General features: G+C 30.6%; 2 protein-coding genes across 2 annotated transcripts; both read right to left on the bottom strand.

Annotated features, from left to right (window-relative positions):
- Positions 1–608: 608 nt before the first annotated feature.
- VLXC (lipoxygenase) lies at positions 609–6,078 on the bottom strand. The gene is given in 9 exon segments (NM_001248260.1): positions 609–1,572; positions 1,986–2,249; positions 2,348–2,634; positions 2,949–3,056; positions 3,142–3,227; positions 3,324–3,644; positions 3,916–4,150; positions 4,445–4,731; positions 5,839–6,078. Coding segments are annotated over 9 exon segments (2,580 nt in total). The 5' UTR covers positions 6,077–6,078; the 3' UTR covers positions 609–818.
- A 6,819-nt stretch (positions 6,079–12,897) lies between these two features.
- Positions 12,898–18,711, bottom strand: LOC100781402 (seed linoleate 9S-lipoxygenase). Its single transcript, XM_041017187.1, has 9 exons — positions 18,341–18,711; positions 17,121–17,410; positions 16,725–16,965; positions 16,091–16,411; positions 15,720–15,805; positions 15,488–15,595; positions 14,776–15,083; positions 14,183–14,446; positions 12,898–13,820 (listed from the first exon to the last, which is right to left on the bottom strand). Exons 1-9 carry the CDS (start codon positions 18,570–18,572, stop codon positions 13,067–13,069), a joined length of 2,604 nt encoding a protein of 867 aa, XP_040873121.1. The 5' UTR covers positions 18,573–18,711; the 3' UTR covers positions 12,898–13,066.
- Between the last annotated feature and the right edge of the window lie 1,511 nt (positions 18,712–20,222).

Here is a 20,222-nt window from a genome sequence, read left to right as displayed (position 1 = left end):
GTGGCATTGGGTTAGGTTTTTTTTAAAAATATGGTTTATGTTTTAAATAATAATTTATGTTTCTTTTTAATTGAGTTTGGACGTTCCGGATTATCTTTTCTATTTTTAATTATATGAATATGCTACCAATTAAGAAAATAAAAAAATATTTATTATAAAATTATTAAATAAAAATAAATCATTTAATAACTATTTATAAAAAAATTATCTTTCTAAAGAAACATGAAATACTGATTCACTAGTATAAAAAATGATTTTCACATTGTCATTCTACATTGACTTCTTTGGAAATCAGTGGAATATGTGAAGCAATGATATATTTAAAATATTGAGATGGATATTGTAGATCAATAAAAAAACTGATCATATATATATATATATATATATATATATTATCTTTGTTTATGAGTCAGAGAAGTGATATCAAGAATATGGTCCCTAAGAATTGTGTCATGTAGCTAGACTACGACTCACAAGAAAGGTAAGCATGTGACATAGTTGAAGGACTTGGTCATAAATCATGGTAGTGGTGAGAAAGGATTTCATAGTGATCTAGTGAAGAGACCTTAACAATTCTCAAATAGTTCAAAAACAATTGCTCTATTATTTAACCTAGAATTAACAAACGTACAGCTTCCACATTATTACTAGTAAACATAATTAAGATGATCGAAATACAAAGTGACAGTGAAAACACTCTTATTACTTGCAAACCGATCGAGAGCATCCAAATACAGACATACAGCCAATAATAACCATAGACAAGTATTGTCTATTTTATTCAAAAGCACAATAGATAAGCAAACCACACACACATTTTAGATGGAGATACTGTTGGGAATTCCTTTGAAACTCATCCCTTCCTCACTTGAACGATGGAGCAATGTGTATGGAAGCTGAACTGGCCCATGTCGGCTTTTCAGACTTGGATCATTGTTCCTCTGTGTGATTTTTCCCTCAATTTCTGCCAGTTTGTTTCCAAACTTTTTGAAAGCTTCCAATGCCTTTGAATCCGTAGTCCAATTTGGATTATCCCTTTGGCCAAGGTAGACCTCATCAGAAGCATGCCTTGACAATATCTCTATCACTGAAATGTCAATAAGGGTCTCGAACTTGGGTGTGATTGTTCTCAGATATGCCTTTTGAGGATCCTTCACCATCTCATCATATTCTTTGGTTCCTTCTTCTGGGATAAACCTTCTGGCTAGAGTTGGACGGTTCACGATATAACCTCCATAAGGGTATTGCCCAAAATTAACAGCTGCATGGAGAGCCGAAGCTGTCCATATGATAATAGAGCAGGATTGAATGAGATCCTCCACAGTCTGCAGTTTAGGCCACCAAGGCTTATCTTTTAAGTCACCATGACCCTTCTCCACAACTTCCTTCCACCATGCTTGAAGTTCAGTGTCTTGTTGAATTGCTGCATTTGTTGGGTAATACACAGAGACATACTCATGGACCCATGTCTTAATAGCATCCCATATTTCAAGTCCATCAACAGCATAAGGGTAGTCCTCTATCACAAGGCGAAGACCATGTGGGGCAGAGGGATCCTCAACTGCCAATCCTCTTAATCAAGCCAAAACAAAAAAAGAAAAATGTTAATGACAAATTCAACAAACCTCTCTGAATTTTTTCCAATATAAATGGAAATTATTGTTTTTGTTGTCCCATAACTAGAATTGTTCATGTTGCAATTAAAAAAAAAAAACATTTCAATCCATAATGTCTTGAAGAATAAATAGTCCATGGACCACAGGTCACCAAATCACCAATTGATATACTGGTATATGGTAAGTTCATTAATTTTGACAATAACTACTTTAGAAGTCATACGTGATTTGATTTCTGATTGATTGACAGGACAAATTATTTTAGATTAACCATACATAAAAGTTAAACCCCATTTAAATGCCTTATCAATAACTCAAAATTTTATATATTCTTTTTGCAGGTGAAGTAGTATATTTAATGATGATTACCTCTTGACAAGATCAGCTGGTAATGCTTGGTCAGTGAAAACCCAATTCTTGTAAACAACTGATGACATTTCAATGGAGTACTTTCCAGGCAAAAATGTTTGCTCAATAATGCCACCTGCGTTAATCAGGGACTGCCTAGCAAGGCCATTGATATTTATTGTGTCCTTGTAGTGAGGATAAAGAAGTTTATAAATGGGGTGAAGCACACTGAGATGCCTGTTTGTTGCTATGGCAAATGGCTCCATCACTGCATGAGTATTTAACCTATAACCCCGACAAAAAAAGAAATGATCAATAATAATTTCATATGCACATACGCTATACAGTTTACATGGACTAAGTATTGCTAAGGAAGTTCTTACCAATGGCTTATGAGCTGATGATAACCAGAGTCATTCACAATGACATGAGCCTTGGCCAACAACCAAATTGTACTCTCAACACCTTCTGTTGCAGGCAACACCACTTTACTCACTGTTGCAGGCTTGCTTAATTCGATAGCAAGTGGCTTTAAAGATCCATCGTCTTTCAAGAACAGGATTGTCCTTGTGGCATAAGCTTTTGCAATAGGTAGGCTGTTTATCTTCGTCAAATACGGGAAGAATGCATCATGGTAATCTAATATGAATAATCTGTGAGCACTAATTGCCTGTTCCACAAAATTTATATTCAGACACAATGCTTCATAAGTTCAAATTACAAATTAACCATATGACTTTAAGTGCCTCTATAGTCTATACTAACAAGAATAATTCAAAATCCAAGTAGAGAAATTAAATATTGACTTTTTTTTATAATATTTATTTAGTGTATTTTTTTTTGTTGTATTTAGAAGGATTATTTAAAAGAAATTATAAGAGAATATAGCAAGAGTCATGCTAGCTAGCTAGAAATTCAATGATATTTTAGAGTGGAACATGTATATCAGTACCTCATCTACTAATATACATATATATAAAGTACCTCTTCTACTGTGACCCCACCCAAGTTAATCTCCAACTGTTGTTTTGTTATGGTACTAGTTTGATCACCATAGGTTGCGGGATCAAGAGTGCTTTTTGGTGGGAACTCCTGCCATTATTAAAAATTGATATTAGGAAAAATGACATATACTCATATAGGGGACCCGATAATAAAACAAAACATTTGGACTTACTTGAAGACGACGAATTACATTTGGATTTACACCAGCAATCATCTCTCTTGCAAACTCATCATCAGTCATCCATCCAGATTTACTAACTGCTCAAATCAGAAAGAAAATAATTGTCAAATTGTATTAATTCAACAAATGCTAATATATTAAGTTGTTTTGACCACGATGTATAATCAAAGTACCTCTGATTACATGAGGTGGTGGAAATTGAAGGGTATTTTCACCATCAGTGCGGAAGATTTCCTTGAGGACTGGTAAGGGGCTAATTTGGCTCAGTATATTTGTTGGCAGCTTGATTCCACCTTCAAAGAGACCACGCACTTCGTCGAAGCTATCGAACTCACTCGATGTGACCCTTAAGTCAAATATTATAGATTTGAACAAAGGTATCACGTTCTGAGATAAGGATTTGATTCCATATGTAAGGAAATCAGATGACTTCAAGTGACCGAAGTTTTCATCTCTTGGAACATATATCTCGCCTGGTTTCTCACTGTTGGGATCTGTTACCGATCAAGCAATGGTAATATAAATATCAACAAACAATCATACTAGTATGTTATTCTTACAATGGGAGATATATATTCTTTCCAGATATATGTTCTCAATACAATAAAACAATTCTACAGTCACATTGTAACATGTTGTTAACAAAAGTTTTGATATATCAAAAATCTAATGCAACGAAAAAAAATTTAGGACCTAAAATAAAAATAGATAATTTATGAAGAATGTAAAACATATTTAAGTCTTACAAAAATATAAAATTCTAACCTTTCCTGGTCTTTTCTCTACCGGTTCTAACCCTGCGAGGGTAAGGATAGTTGCTAGAGCCTCCAATGATTGGGCGAGGATCACCACCATCTGGATTGCCCAAATCATTATAGATATCATAATCATAGATTCTGTCAAAGTCTCTGCGCTTCCCTGTTCCATCTCCTCTTAAAACCTCCAATTCTTCTTGTCTGTACTTAACTAGTGGACCTGGTGTAGCACTCGGAAGATATGTCTGCAATATAATTCATGAACTTAGTCATTAAAGAATTTAAATAAAAATGTGTAGGACTATAATTGGAAAAAAAAAACTGGGCCAAATTTTGTACACATTAGCAAAATAGAACTTAGTGTGTGTTTTGATTGCAGTTTGAAGCTTGTCAAATGGAGAAACACGCTTTTTGATGCACCGAACTGAGACGTAAGTATGTTGTCTCGTCGAGATAAACGATAGTTATGTTGAACGTAACTTTTATCCAAACAAAGCCTTAGACTTTGAAACAAATGAGTAGCTAGGTGCAGAACTTACATCATTGACAAAGAAAATGCGATTCTTTTTGTAACTTTTGAAGTTATAAACCCATGAGTTACAAACGAAGTTAATGGTTCCATGGTTTGGAATGTCCTCGAGTTTAACACTGACGAGGAAAAACTCATCAGTCATAAAGTTTTTGATGTAAAATGCTCCTGGAATTCCAAAACTAGCATCCCATTCAAAGTTAATATCGAATGCTTCCTGCCTTGCTCCCAACGTTGGCAAGGTCGGAAGATGTTTTTCCAAATAGGCTTCGTTTCCAACTTTTCCTTTTCCACTACCTACAATACAATAGTCATAAAAACAAAAATAACTTACGATAAGTCCCTATAATAATAATAGTAATAATTAAAAAAAGAAACAAAACTCACTATATCCCACTTACCAGGAGTAATTTTCGGAACATAAATTGTGAAGTTAATTGTTAAAATGTATTTTGTCCCACTTCATCGTTTAAGTTTATTACAATAGGGTTTTAACTTATTTAAAAAGTTATTATCAAAATTATAATATGATTTTACAAAAGTTTATATAATAAATATTTAAATAAACTGTATATTCGAACTCTAAGAAATGCAAGCAGAAGTTAGATAAGCGACTCCTTGAATTATTGAGGTTTCGGTCTGGAAATGAAAAAAAGAAAGAAAAAAGAAAAAGACATTTTTAAGAAGTATGGGAAAAGAGTTTAATTTGTACGAATGATGAATATAAAATATTACATATAAATTTTATATTTTAAATTAATTAAAAATTATTAGAGATAATCAATTTATTATACATAATAATTTCTGTCTGTTTGAATAATAATATAAAATATATACATTATTTTCTTAAAATTTATGAGATGATTAAGGGGTGGAACTTCTTATTGATAGGGAGAGCCTGGTCCCCCAAATTGTGTCAGGAGATCACTCATTTTAGTATTACTTTTGTCTAATCACATTTGTAAAATTCTGATAGGATCCGATATATTAGCACACATTAATTAATAAGAGTTATTTTTATAAGAGAACGGACATACAACTAGTTATATAAAATTGTACGTGATGGTTGAATATTTATTATTATGTGAACATTAAATGATTTGGTAGAAAGTAATTGCATGGCGAATTATTTGAAGATTTTTTTTATGATAGAAATGGGATGAAATTATGTAATAGCAAGTAATTTAAGAATGGTTTTTATTCAAATTTTAATTCTACTTTCCCAACTTTTTTTCTTGCCACTGATTTATATGATAGGTAATCAAGTAATCTTATGGAGAAGTGAATAATATTTAGGTTTTGAGTCTGAGACGCTTAATCCAAAACAAACATGTTTGGAGGGAAGGAAAAAGATAATAATAATATTGTTTTGGGGAAGGTAAGAGCAAGGAGAGAAGAAAGTACCATCAGTCTGAGTAGCACTGATAAGCTGCAAGGAGATGCTATGGCCAGCGAAGGCAGTGAGAGCATCAACTGCATGACCTAATGCGTCCAAGCCTTTGCCCAAGAAATCGGTGGCGGTGTCCTTAGCACTGCCTTTTCCGACGGAGGTTATGGCGTTGAAGTCCAACACATTCTTTGGCATCAACACCACTGTCCCCTTTATCTTTTGCCCCTTCCTTCCAAACATCCCACCTGTCATCTTTGCTACTTTCTTACTTTCTTACTTACTAACCCCCATCTGCATCATACCTATTTATAGATACCACCTAACTCCTCCTATGCACCACGTGCTATATGCATCCTATTTTTTTATTCTTACACACCCATTTAATTTGTTTATTATGGATAAACCAATTATATTATAATATTCTCTTACATACTGAAACACAAGAGTCAAAACAAATGCTGATTAGACATTATTTTTGGTTGAGAGGAAGGAGGGAATAAATTTTAATGGAGTGGAGGAAATATAGTCATTTTCTTTTTTGCTTCACGAGGGAAGGGGTGGAGCTTTAAAAATAAATTTACTTTATTTTCTTAAAATTTTAAATCTGTAAAAAAAATTTAGTTATTTCAAGTGAAATATTTAAAATTTTCTTTGCTTCTCCAAATTCTCCCATATTAGAGGGAACAAAAATTAGACGTGAATGAATTTTGCTTCCCTTTCCTTCTAAAAATTGAACCAAACAGTTTATGAAAATCTCTTTTCTCTGTTTTATTTCCCTCTTATCAAACATTATATTAGTCTTTATAGATACAAGGGTAGCTACAAGGGAAGGGTATAATATCATATCCAAGACCACTTTGAAAGTAGTCCATACCCTGCAGATGCACCAACTGTGCATATGAATTCAATCGCATACTTTTTCGTGGAGATTTTTGTGGAATCTGAATCATCATCATCATCTGATGATGACTCATTTTGAAACACCAGGAGGGTTGAGGAAATGGTGAGAAGGACTAGGGAGTTGATTATGTAAGGTGTGAACTTGAATGAGTTGAGGAAGTAGGAGAAGAAAGCATTGAAAGCCAACTGGGACGAGCAAATGAGTGAATAGGTAGAGACAGGAAGGCACCATAGTCCAAGTGAATATAAACTACTCTTCACAATTCTCAGCAATGGCTTATGAGCTGATGATAGCCAGAGTCATTCACCATAATTACATCATGAACCTTGGCCAACAGCCAAATTGTACTTTCAACACCTTCAGCTGCAGGCAACACAACTTCACACACAGGACCTAAATTATCTCCACCAGGATGTGGCTTGCTTAATTCGATAGCAAGTGGCTTTAAGGATCCATCATCTTTCAAGAATAGGATTGTTCTTGTGGCATAAGTTTTTGCAGAAGGTAGGCTGTTTATCCTCGTCAAATATGGGAAGAATGCATCATGGTAATCTAATATGAACAACAATCTTTTAGCCAAATATTATAGATTTGAACAAAGGTATCACGTTCTGAGATAAGGATTTGATTCCATTTGTAAGGAAATCAGATGACTTCAAGTGACCAAAATTTTCATCTCTTGGAACATATATCTGGCCTGGTTTCTCACTGTTGGGATCTGTTACCAATCAAGCAATTGTAAAATAGATTGATAATAATATATTTTAAATTGCTAGAGCCTCCAGGGATTGGGCAAGGATTGCCACCATCTGGATTTCCCAAATCATTATAGACATCATAATCATAGATCCTATCATAGTCACTGCGCTTACAACCTCCAATTCTTCTTCTCTGTACTTAACTAGTGGACCTGGTGTCTCACTTGGAAGATATGTCTACAATACATAATTTCATGATTTTTCTTCATTTAAAGAGAATGAAAGTCAAAATTATTTGGACTATAATTGAAAAACAAAGATGGGTGAGATTTTGTAAACATTTTTTTATCGACAAACAAACGTTAATTGTTAATATTTTTTATTTTTTTTTTGTTAACGAGGATTCGAAGTCGCGATTTATCTTGAATTTTCTTTTTTACCTCATTTCATTCATGAAGAAAAAAGTTGATTATCTCTCCCCCATTTCCTTCTCTCTTCAGACCAAGCTTGTCTCCAAGATTTTCTAAACGTTATTAGCATAGTACTTTGAATAATTTTGAAACAACTGAGTACGTAGGTGCAGAGCTTACATGATGACAAAGAAAATGCGATCCTTTCTGCATTTCCTAAAGTTATATAAACCCATGAGTTGCAAACAAAGTGAATGGTTCCATGGTTTGGAATGTCCTCTAGAGTTACACTCACAAGGAAAAACTCATCAGTCTTAATAAAGTTTTGGATGTAAAATGCTCCTGGAAATCCAAATTTGTCATCCCATTCAAAGTAAACACTGAATGCATCGTGCCTTGCTCCCAAGGTTGGTAAGGTCGGAAGATGACTTTCCAAGTAGGTCTCCTTCCCAACTTTTCCTCTTCCATTACGTACAAAACCCATGCAAATAAAATTCCAGAAATCATTAAAACGGATGAATATGTGATCCAACAATAATCTTTAAAAAGTGATACATACCCGGTAAAGAACAATATTAGTAACAGTTTTTAATACATTTTATTATCTAAATTTTGTTAAAAATTATAAAATTTTCTAGATCTCACTTCACTTCCTTTTTAATTGAGTTTTACTTTTATAATTTTCAATACATTTTTACCAAAAATAAAAATATATTAAAAAAATGTAATATAAAATATATTGTTAACACTCTTTTCACATAAATATTTTCATACATTATTATTATTCAATTTCTCTTTCATCCTTTTATCGTATTATATTTTTCTTTTTTGTCTCATTTTTATCCGTGACTTTTTCAATTTTTCTTTTCTTTTCTTTTCTCTCTCTACTATATGTTGTTTTTATCCATACACACTATTCTTTTTATACATTTATCCTGTTCTCATTTTTGCATTTTACAGATATAGAGTTGTTACTGAAATAAAATAGTATGTTACATCAAACCTATTAGGATCGGCCTAGTGCTGATAGTTGAAATTATATGTAAGAGATCATAAAGTTGAATCTTGACGTGACTACTGGGATTACGAATTTAGAGATTAATTTCAGAACATAATTGTAAAGTTAATTTTTTAAATATATTTTGTCTCTCAATCTTTTATTTATTTTTTATTTCTTGTAAAGTTAATCTCATCGTTTATGTTTATTACAATAATGTTTTAAATCATTTTAAAAAATTAAGATCAAAATTATACGATGTGTTTACAAAAATTATTCAATATTTAATTAAACTGTATATTCTAACTCTAAGAAATGCAAGCTAAAGTTAGATTAGTGACTACTTGCATTATTGAGGTTTCAGTCAAAAACGAAAAAAAAGAGCCATTTTTTTTAAGAATAACATATCCGAAGTATTCTGAAAGTGTTTGCGTGGATATATTTAATAAGAGAGTGAACCTCATGTGTATACAAAAACATTATATGAACAATCCTTTCTCAATTTATGCTATCATCATAATTATACACTATATGAAATATGCATTCTAATTAAACTAATCAATAATTATAATATTTTCTTATTGATTGTGTTATAACTATTAATTTTTTAAAATTTACAACATCAATTTATATTTATTCAAGATAAATTATTTTCTCATAAAAAATATATTTTTACCATAATTTTAAAATAAATAAATAATTAAATTTAATTTTAGGGTATAATACTATAATTTACTGTATACTGGTAGTCATTAGAAAAGGAAAAGCATGAGTGTTTGATTTTATGCATCAATCTAGTTTGTGATATCTTGAAGGACAGAGATGATAATGTTGGAACGTAGGGTTTATGCATGTGCCTAAAGGGCAGGGGCTTTGGATAAAGATGGTAGGTAGTATGGGATGGATCAATGTCTCATTGGACAATGTGTGGTCGTTACTCATCTCAAAGCTATGCAACAAATGTCTGTTAGCTTTCCTTGTGGTTTTATTCGGATGTGCAGTACACAAGGGCTTCTGATTGATTGATTTTTTAGAGATTAAAAGCAGCACAAAGGACAAAGTTGAGGGATTGTAATTATAATTAAGTAAATAAAATAGAAGTAAAAACAAAGCTGATTATCACCATATGCTAAAATGAAACATAGATAGTAATAAAAAAAATTAACTAAAAATCTTAACAATGTAAGTAATTTATATATTGTTATCCAATCATATATTATTTTGTTAGTTTTTATAGTAACTACTTTAAAAGTTTTACATCTTATATATATTTTTTATTAGTGGACAGTGTAAAACAATTTATATTAATACTACATGAAAATTAAGTTCTAATGAAAATACTTAATTAAGAGGTTTAAGAATCTTCTCAACATATTCACATGACTTAATTAGAAACATAGGATTAATATGAAAAGCTCCATATATATAACTAAATTAGCATATTACTTATTATCTTTTTGCATTTATTATTATTATTATTGATTTATTTTGTAAGGTTAGATCTTCATAATGAGCAAGGTATTTTAAGCCCAAACCTTAAAAAGGAAGAAAAGAGAAGAGCACACCTGCAAGGTCCAACATGAAAAGATTAAAGAGCATTGTTAAATGCAGTTCAAGTTTTTCTATATACACTACTCTTCTTTAGTGTTTTCTTTTTTTTACAAAATACTCTTTACAGAAACGTGTTTATGTTGATTTTGAAACAAATCCTTATTCAACCCGGACTATTTCTATCCATAATTATCATTCCTAATCCCATGTTAACAAAAATAAAAAAAAAGTTCAAAGCAATCAATTAACCTCCAACAAGCAGTATTGTTTCTCAAGTAATTAATATAAGTCCTAAAGAATAATAACTCCCACGCTAGATTTCAGTACTTGATTGCACAACAAACTAAGATACAGAAAACATAATAGACACAGGAAGGGATCCGAATTCATGTTGAGAAGGAGTATGTATCTTCTTTAGTATCGGATAGTTCCTATAAAGAGATACAGACACAAAGGAACTAAATGGTTTTCTTCTTCTAATGGAATTGTCCAGTATTGGAAAGGATACATACTCTAGACTCTTACATTGTAGTACATATGCTTTAAAATGTTTTACTTTTCTTTTCTTTGTGTGTGTACATATGTTAAAATGGTTTGTTCCGCTGCTGGAGTCCTCACCAGAGAAGTTGCTGAAATGGAAAATGTTTTAGAGGATGGAACTATTTTCTTTTTTCATTTTATAAAATATTTACTGTATAGTAGAGTAAGGATCATTTAGCAACTAGCAAGGCAGTATACTAAAATATTTACTGTATTTATCATCCAGATATATTACGAAAGTAAAAAAAAAATTGAAGAGGATATAAAAGATGTATTTCCGCCACGTTTCTTATGGAGAGAGAAAGAATTACATGTCTAAGTACTTATTTACTAAATCACATATATACTCTAAGCTAGTTTAACATTTATTACAATAAATACCTTTTAATGAAAAAATTATTTTTAATTTCTTATCATATATATGTTCAAAGGTAGTAAGGACTATACAATAAAAAAAGTCTCATTTTATAATGTGCAAGATCAACAGTGAGAAATGGTAAGGGAATTTTTTTAGAGATGTAGGGCAATTTCATAATACAAAATTAAGGAATAAATCAAATTTAGATAAATTACAAGAATAAGTAAGTCGTGTTATAAATCGTGTTCAAATAGGAGGTCATTAAAAAGACGACTTTGACGTAATTTGTTACTTTTTAATAAATTTTTTTATAGAAGCCGTCTTTAGAAATCATCTTACATTTTCTCACGTTTATCTCCTGTTACACTACTAAGCACAATATTCATATATATATATATATATAAGTAATAAAGTTAAAGTTGTGTTTTAAAACTAATATAATATAACATAATTAATAAAAAATCTTATTCTTTAATCATGAATTAAATTCTTAACTCGTATTTATAAAAAAATATTTATTAAAAAAGATTAAACCTTTAAATATATTTAAGTATTTTAAAAAATAAGTTTTTAACTTTTGGTAAGAGATACCTTCATTAAAAAAAATTGTTTTAAAAAATTAACCTAAAAAATCCAACAGTAAGGACATTCACGACACCTTAGCATTTAATAATCATAATTATCAATACTTTATTAGGAGGCTTCCATGTTGTATAAATTTATCTGTTTTATATACGCAATGATTACACCAACATCACATTCTCTTATGATTAATATATATATATATATATATATATATATATATATATATATATATATATATATATATATATATATATAATATTAGTGGTAATGATTCTGTTAACCACCTCACTCTTTCATGGTTTGGGTTTGTTTATTATTCTTTATAAGTTTAGATAAACTTTTTCATAAGCGTTTGTTTTTAAAAGAGGAAAAAATTAACTTACGTATAAACTGATTTATAAAAATTCTCTTATATGGGCTTTTCTAAAAAGATAACTTATAATTTATACATGAGCTAATTTTAGATATGAAAAAACTTTTTTTTTTCATTTTCTTCTCTCATGAGTGCTTTCTTTATCTAACTCATTTAATTGATTTTATTTTATTTTATTTTATTTATTTCAATTGTTTTGATAAATTCAGGTACTACACTGTGAATTTTTAATTTTTCAAATTCTGTCCATTGGTATTCGCAGATTTTTTTTATATATAATAAAATATTAAGAATTGTTTAAGAAATTTTATCATAATATACATGTTAAATTTTTTTAGTTAAGATTCATATATATTATTATGTAAATATAATGAGTAACATGGAGAATTTGCTGGCAATAATAATTCTAGAAAGCTTGAACAGGATTACTTCACTACAAGATTTTTTTTTTATTAGAGACTGATATGGTCAGTCGCTAAAAAGAGCAAATTGGTTGTTGTTACCGATTGGAATATTTCGGTCTCTAAATTCGGTGGCTATTTTTGCATTTTTTTCATCAGAAAAGTGAGATATCAATCCTTGAACAGTATCTACTTAATTCTGCTGTTCTAATTCTACATGCTATATGCTAAGCATAACACGAACTAAATACAAATAAAGTGATATTGAAAGCATTATTATTATTATTATCTCCAAATTAAGAGCACCACCAAATTCCAAATATGCATTGGTACAAAAACACACAAAACATAATGACACATAAATTGACAAGCATCATTTGTGTTATTAGAAAGTACGTAGATTGATCCAAAAGGTAACCACATACTCCTTAGATAGAGATACTGTTGGGAATTCCTCTGAAAGTCAACCCTTCCTCACTTGTAGGAAGGAGCAATGTGTATGGTAGCTGAACAGGTCCATATCGGTTTTTCTTGTTGGAATCATTGTTTCTCGCTGTGATTTTTCCCTCAATTTCTGCCAGCTTGCTTCCAAACTTTTTGAAGGATTCTAATGCCTTTGAATCAGATGTCCAATTTGGATTGTCTCTCTCCCCAAGGTAGATCTCATCAGAAGCATGCCTTGACAATATCTCTATGACTGTGAGATCAATAATGGTCTGGCGCTTCGGCGTGATAGTTCTCAAATAAGCCGTTTGGGGACTCTTCACCATCTCATCATACTCTTTGGTTCCTGGTTCTGGTATCCATCTTCTGCTAAGAGTTGGACGGTTCAGGATAAAACCACCATAGGGATATTGTCCAAAATTAACAGCTGCATGGAGAGCTGAAGCAATCCATATGATAGTAGAACATGATTGAATAAGCTCTTGACGAGTCTGCATTTTAGGCCACCAAGGCTTGTCTTTCAAGTCACCATGACCCTTCTCAACAGCTTCCTTCCACCACTCTTGGAGTTCAGAGTCTTTCTTAATTGCATCATCTGTTGGGTAATACAAGGAGACATACTCATGGACCCATGTCTTAATAGCATCCCATATTTCAAGTCCATCAACAGCATAAGGGTAGTCCTCTATCACAAGGCGAAGGCCATGGGGTGCAGAGGGATCCTCAACTGCCAATCCTCTGAATCAAACAAAATAAAATGTTATTGACAAATTCAGCAAGCCTCTTCCATTAAAAAGGACATATTTCTATTTTTAATTTTTTATAGTCCCACAATTGAACAAGTTCATGTTTCTATTATAAGCCACGTTAATGCTTATAACTCAAAATCTTATAATTAATTTTTTTCAAGTGCCTATTTTATACTTTCAACTAATATGAAATCATAATAGATATAACTTTAATTAAAATAATTAATTAATGTAAAAATTAACAAATTTACATATATGATAATGATAATTTGTAATATGATAACACCGTAAGTGTGCATACATTGTTTTCTCTTAATTTTCTTATAGTAATTTTATATTTAATAAGATTACCTCTTGATGAGATCGGCTGGTAATGCTTGGTCAGTGAAAACCCAGTTCTTGTAAACAGCTGAAGACATCTCAAGAGAGTATCGTCCAGGCAAAAATGATTCCTCTATAATGCCACCAGCATTAATTAGGGCATTCCTAGCAAGTCCATTGATATTTATGGTGTCACGATAGTGAGGATAAAGAAGTTTATAAATGGGGTGAAGCACACTGAGACGCCTGTTAGTTGCTATGATGAATGGCTCCGTCACTGCATGAGTATTTAACCTGTAACCCAAGAATAAAAAATATTAGAATAAACAATATAATTAATATATACATTTAGGATATTAGTTAAAGAACTAAAATAAAAAAAATATTTGCTGTACAATTTTGTGTTTTCAATAAAAATATTTTTACTTTAAATTCTTTAACTAATATTCTTAGGAAACTAGTTAAGATTTTGATTATTTCTTATTTACTGTACAGTACGTACTACATGTATACTTATTAAACTCGAGCATTTATTTAATAAAAAATAGTAATTCATAATGAATAGATACACTAAGCATGTTTACAAATGTTGCTAGCTAGCAAATAAAGTTCATAGTTCATACCAGTGGCTCATGAGCTGATGATAGCCGGAGTCATTTACAATAACATGAGCCTTGGCCAAAAGCCAAATTGTGCTTTCAACACCTTGGTCTGCAGGCAAGACCACTTTGCTCTCGGCACCCAAATTATCTCCACTTGGATGTGGCTTGCTCAATTCGATAGCAAGTGGCTTCAAAGTCCCATCATCTTTCAAGAACAGGATTGTCCTTGTTGCATAAGCCTTTGCAGTGGGTAGGGCGTTTATCCTTGTCAAATATGGCATGAATGCGTCGTGATAATCTAATATGAATAATCTCTGACCATTAAGTGCCTGTTCCAAAAAATTAATTTCTGTGACTACTTTGTTTCATAGCATTGAATCACAAACAATATCACTTCAACTTCAAGTACTGTCTTCAAACTAAAAAGAATATTTCAAAATTAATCGAAGTAAAGAAAACATTGTATTATTTTATATTTCTTACATATTTAATATATTTAACTTTTTTTTCTTTCAATGCTAGCTTTAATTTTGGCTAGATTATGCTTCTCATGTGATCCGTATAGTTGTGTCAGCTATATATGATGAACCCCATCTGTTTCCAATTGACGATGAATTTTATATTTTCCCCTCAAAAGAAAAAATTGTTGTAGGAAAAATAGCAAAATACATTATGTCTAATAAAAAGTTACTATGCATTTTATAGAGGAGCTAGCACGCATGTATATCATTACCTCTTCTACTGTAACCCCACCCATGTTAATCTCCAAATGTTCTTTGGATATTGTACTAGATTGATCACCATAGAGAGTGGGGTCCAGCTTGCTTTGTGGTGGGATCTCCTGCCATGATAAAAAAATGAGAAAAGATGTTCAATAATCAGATAGAGGGAGCAATATATAAAACAATTTAGCATTATATATTCACTGATTAATTAACAATAAAATATATGGATTTTGGACTTACTTTAAGAAGGCGGATTACATTTGGGTTTACACCAGCAATCATCTCTCTTGCAAATTCATCATCAGTCATCCATGCAGATTTACTAACTGCACAAACCATAAAGAAAATAATTAATTGACAAATGAGATTAATTAATTAATTTGAAAGGAATAAGTTATGCTAGTATGTTACAAAAGTAAGCTTTAATTTGCTTTAAAAAGTTTTAATGTGAACTTTAATAAAAAAAAATTAAAATTATATTAATAGTAATTTTTAATTAATTGATAATATAAAATTAGTTTAACGTGCATGACTGTTAAATTCTAATTATTTAATTGAACAAATGATAATATATGTAAGTTGGTTTTGACTAAGATGTGTAATTAAGATACCTTGGACTACATGAGGTGGTGGAAATTGAAGGACACTTTCCCCATCACTGCGGAAGATTTCCTTGAAGACAGGTATGGGGCTAATGTCGCTAAGAACATCTGTTGGCACCTTAATTCCACCTTCATACAGGTCTCTCACTTCTTCAAAGCTATCAAATTCATTCCATGTGAGGTCTGAGTCAAAAATGTTTTCCAGCGAAGGTAAGAGTGTTTGAGATAATGATTTTATTCCATATGTGAGGAAATCTGATGACTTTAAGTGACCGAATTTTTCATCTCTTGGCATGTAAAGCTCGCTTGCAGGTCTCTCGCTTTTAGGATCTGTTAAGAATCAAATAGTTAATATTACCAGAAATATATATCAGGAAAACATTCGGAACACGTCAAATTGCGTGCACAAAAGAAGCAACAATTCATAAACCACAACAACTTGTTATTTTTTCTATTTAAAAGATTCCGACCAACAACTTGTTAATTTTTCTATTTTAAAAGAATCTTTGGTCGATCACATTTTATTCTTACCAAACCCATTGTTAATTTTTCTATTTAAAAGATTCCGACCAGCAACTTGTTCCTGTATCAATTTCGTTATTAAAGTAATCACAACATGATAAAAGAAAAGACAAAGTCTAACCTTTCTTGGTGGCTTTTCTGCCAGTTCTAACCCTACGAGGATAAGGATAGGTGCTGGAACCTCCAAGGACTGGGCGTGCAAGCTTTACATCTTTATCTGGGTTACCCAAATCATTATAGACATCATAATCATAGATCCTTTCATGTTCCTTGCGCTCTCCGGTTCCATTTCCTCTTAAAATCTCCAACTCTTCTTCCCTGTACTTAACTAATGGACCTGGTGTTGCACTTGGAAGATATGTCTACAATATATAGATTTCATGAATTAATTTTCTCATTCACAAAATGAAAATAATTAAAAAAATGTTGTGACAATATACAATTGGAAATAAATGAGCTAAGTAAATCTTGTAAACATTAGGAAAATAGTACTTAGATTCAAAACTACTAGACTTACCTTATTGGCAAAGAAAATGCGATCCTTTTTGTCGTAGTCTTTAAAGTTGTAAACCCATGAGTTACAAACAAAGTGAATGGTTCCTTGATTTGGAATGTCCTCAAGAGTGACACTGACAAGGAAGAACTCATCATACGTATAGTTTCTGATGTAAATTGCTCCTGGAATTCCAAAGTTAGCATCCCATTCAAAATGAATACCGTATGCATCTCTCCTATCTCCCAAGGTTGGTAACGTCGGAAGATGCTTCTCCAGATAAGTTTCCTTTCCAACTTTCCCATTTCCCTTTGCTACAGAAAAAAAAAACATACAAATAAAACCAAAAAGAAAATACAAAAGATGAGTGTCTTTGATCGAGTTAGCAATAGTCTTTAAAAAGTGATACATATATGCATAAATATTTTTATAATTTGTAAATTATTGTCAGAAAGATGTCTGAAATAATATAAAACAACGAACGTTACATGCATGGACAAGTTGTATGTATATAATTAACAACTATATATGAATATTTTTAAATTTAATAAGAGAAAATATAATGAAAGAATTTAATTAGAATATACAAAGAATATAAATACTTTTATTTTCTTATCTAATCACAAGTTGACATGTATGGATCAAGAGAAATTAATTAAGTTCGACTAATTAAGGAGTGTGGTTAAGTTGTTATAAATTTTTTAATACTTAAGCTTAATTCCTATGAATAAAAAATTATTATTATATAATAAATTTATTAATTTTATAATAATTATTAAAAAAAATATGTATACTCAACTCAAATAAATGAGTAAAAATTAGATATTTTAAATTTATGATAAGATAATCAATTTTAAAAGTTAATATAATTTTTAAAATAATGAAAGCTAAAAATTAAGGGAAAAAGAAATTTTAATGTAAGGTAAAAGAATATTTTTTTAATGAATTTAAAAAAATACAAAGGAAAATATTAAATATTTATAAAATAGCACAATAGAAAGTATAACAATCACATTAAAAATTAAAGATTTAGATTATTTATAAAATTTAATTTATATGCGTTTACTTTCTGGATGATGATAGTTACACTATACATTATTTATTCTTTAAACTTTAAGGATAATTAAGGTTATGCAGTGGACAGGACAAGAGTCCGATTTATATAACCAAGAAATTAATTAAAAAAATAGTGTAAGCAACTAAGCATGATAGAGAGAAATAATGGGAATGGAGAAGAAAGAAACCATCAGTGGAGGTAGCACTGATCAACTTGAAGGAGACGTTCCGGGAAAGGATGGCAGTTGCAGTATCAACTACCTGACCGGTTACGTCGGCGACAGCGCCGAAGAGGCCGGAGACAACACCACCAACTCCTCCACTTCTTACTGAATTCAACTCGTTAACGTCCAAGACATTCTTGGGCATCAACACCACGGTGCCCTTGATCTTGTGGCTCTTGTCAAATAGCCCTAACATCTTTGCAACTTCTTCTTGATGATGCTATCAACAATCAACAATTTAATTTGTTCTCTTTTGCTTTGTATTGTGGTTTGTGAGTTGTGACGATGCAAAGTAGGTTATTTATAGATTGAAAGAGATGTGGCTTTCAACATGCTTTTACTCTCAAGTTGCAGCCGAGGTTGATTATTAATATATTGGCTGCTAACAACATATGAAACGTGATGTATATATGATCACATTATTAGTGTGTCTTTTATTATATCATTTATTGATGTTATCCATCAAGTTAATTTATTAATTAGCTTAATCTTGTTAACTTTTCTTGTGTCTTTTTACAGTCAAAGGATTTATTTAATATCACACAATTTTAAAAGTATAACTTAATGTCATGATGAATTATATTATAATTGAAGATTAAATTAATATAGTTCAATTATATTTTTAAAACAATTATGTTTGTGTCAAAAGTACATATCCATACAATATAATAAAGAGATTATCTCTCTTTGTGAAAATTATTTTCAAACACAAATATTGAAGTCAGAAACCTTACTTGAAAAATTAGAGATATACCATCTAACAATCACTTACACGGTTTCATTGTCTAATCTACAAAAAGTTACGACACTAAAAAGTTTAAGTTTTACATATTATTATTTCATATATACATGTGTTAGATTCAGGGCAAGTTTTCAGTTAAACTTGTGCACGAATTTAAAGATACGATCCAATGCTTCATGGCAAATTGAACACAAAAAGAATGGTGGAGATGATTTTGAAAACTTTATTTTGTCATCAATATTTATTTGCAACGGACACTCAAACATATATCTAAACTATGACACTTTCATTTCTGTCAATAAATATTTCACTATTATTTTTGTTTATTGACATACTTCAATTATTAGTATTTTTATTTATACTATCATTATATCAATTTACTACGTCTGTTTTGATTTTTATAATACTATTTAGAGTTAATTGAGTTTTAAAATTTAATTTTTAGTTCTTAACAATGTACATGTGATAATCTAGTCAGACACTAAAACAACAATAATTGAATTATCACTTATCATTTAAGAGTGTTTGTGATGTATAATTTGTTTGATTTTTAATTAAAAAGTCATTCGAACCACATAAAAATTATAAGTGATTTGATTTGAATATAATCTTAAATTCAAACTAAACAAATTAATCTTTTTGTATGATTATATTTTAATCATCTTAATTTTCAATTATCAAGGCAGACAGATAATATATCATGTAAGCACAAACATTAATTTAAATTAATTTTTTTTTACAAAATTAAAGTAACAAACAAATAATAATTTAAAGGGATTTTTTGAAATTTTAATATTTTCATAAACCTAAGTGACTGTAAATTACAATTATATTTTTGGAGACCAAAATTATTGTTTATTCATTAAAAATTACACCAATATTTATAACAATAAGTTAAAAAAAACCTAGAGGACAGAAAAAAAAAGGGTAGCTCACTGCCCGCAGATTAACTCACATACCAACAACAAATAGGAAAGCCATCACGTGCCAAGCAAAAATGACGTTTTATCGAATCTAATAGCAAGAAAATATTATTAATTGCAAAAAATGATATATAAATCATTCATACACGTAAATGCCAGCTCACATATAAATCTATATAAG

The sequence above is a fragment of the Glycine max genome, chromosome 7 (genome assembly GCF_000004515.6).
Source record: "Glycine max cultivar Williams 82 chromosome 7, Glycine_max_v4.0, whole genome shotgun sequence".
In the NCBI taxonomy this organism is placed as follows: Eukaryota; Viridiplantae; Streptophyta; class Magnoliopsida; order Fabales; family Fabaceae; genus Glycine; species Glycine max.
This window is presented reverse-complemented; position numbering and strand designations above follow the sequence as displayed.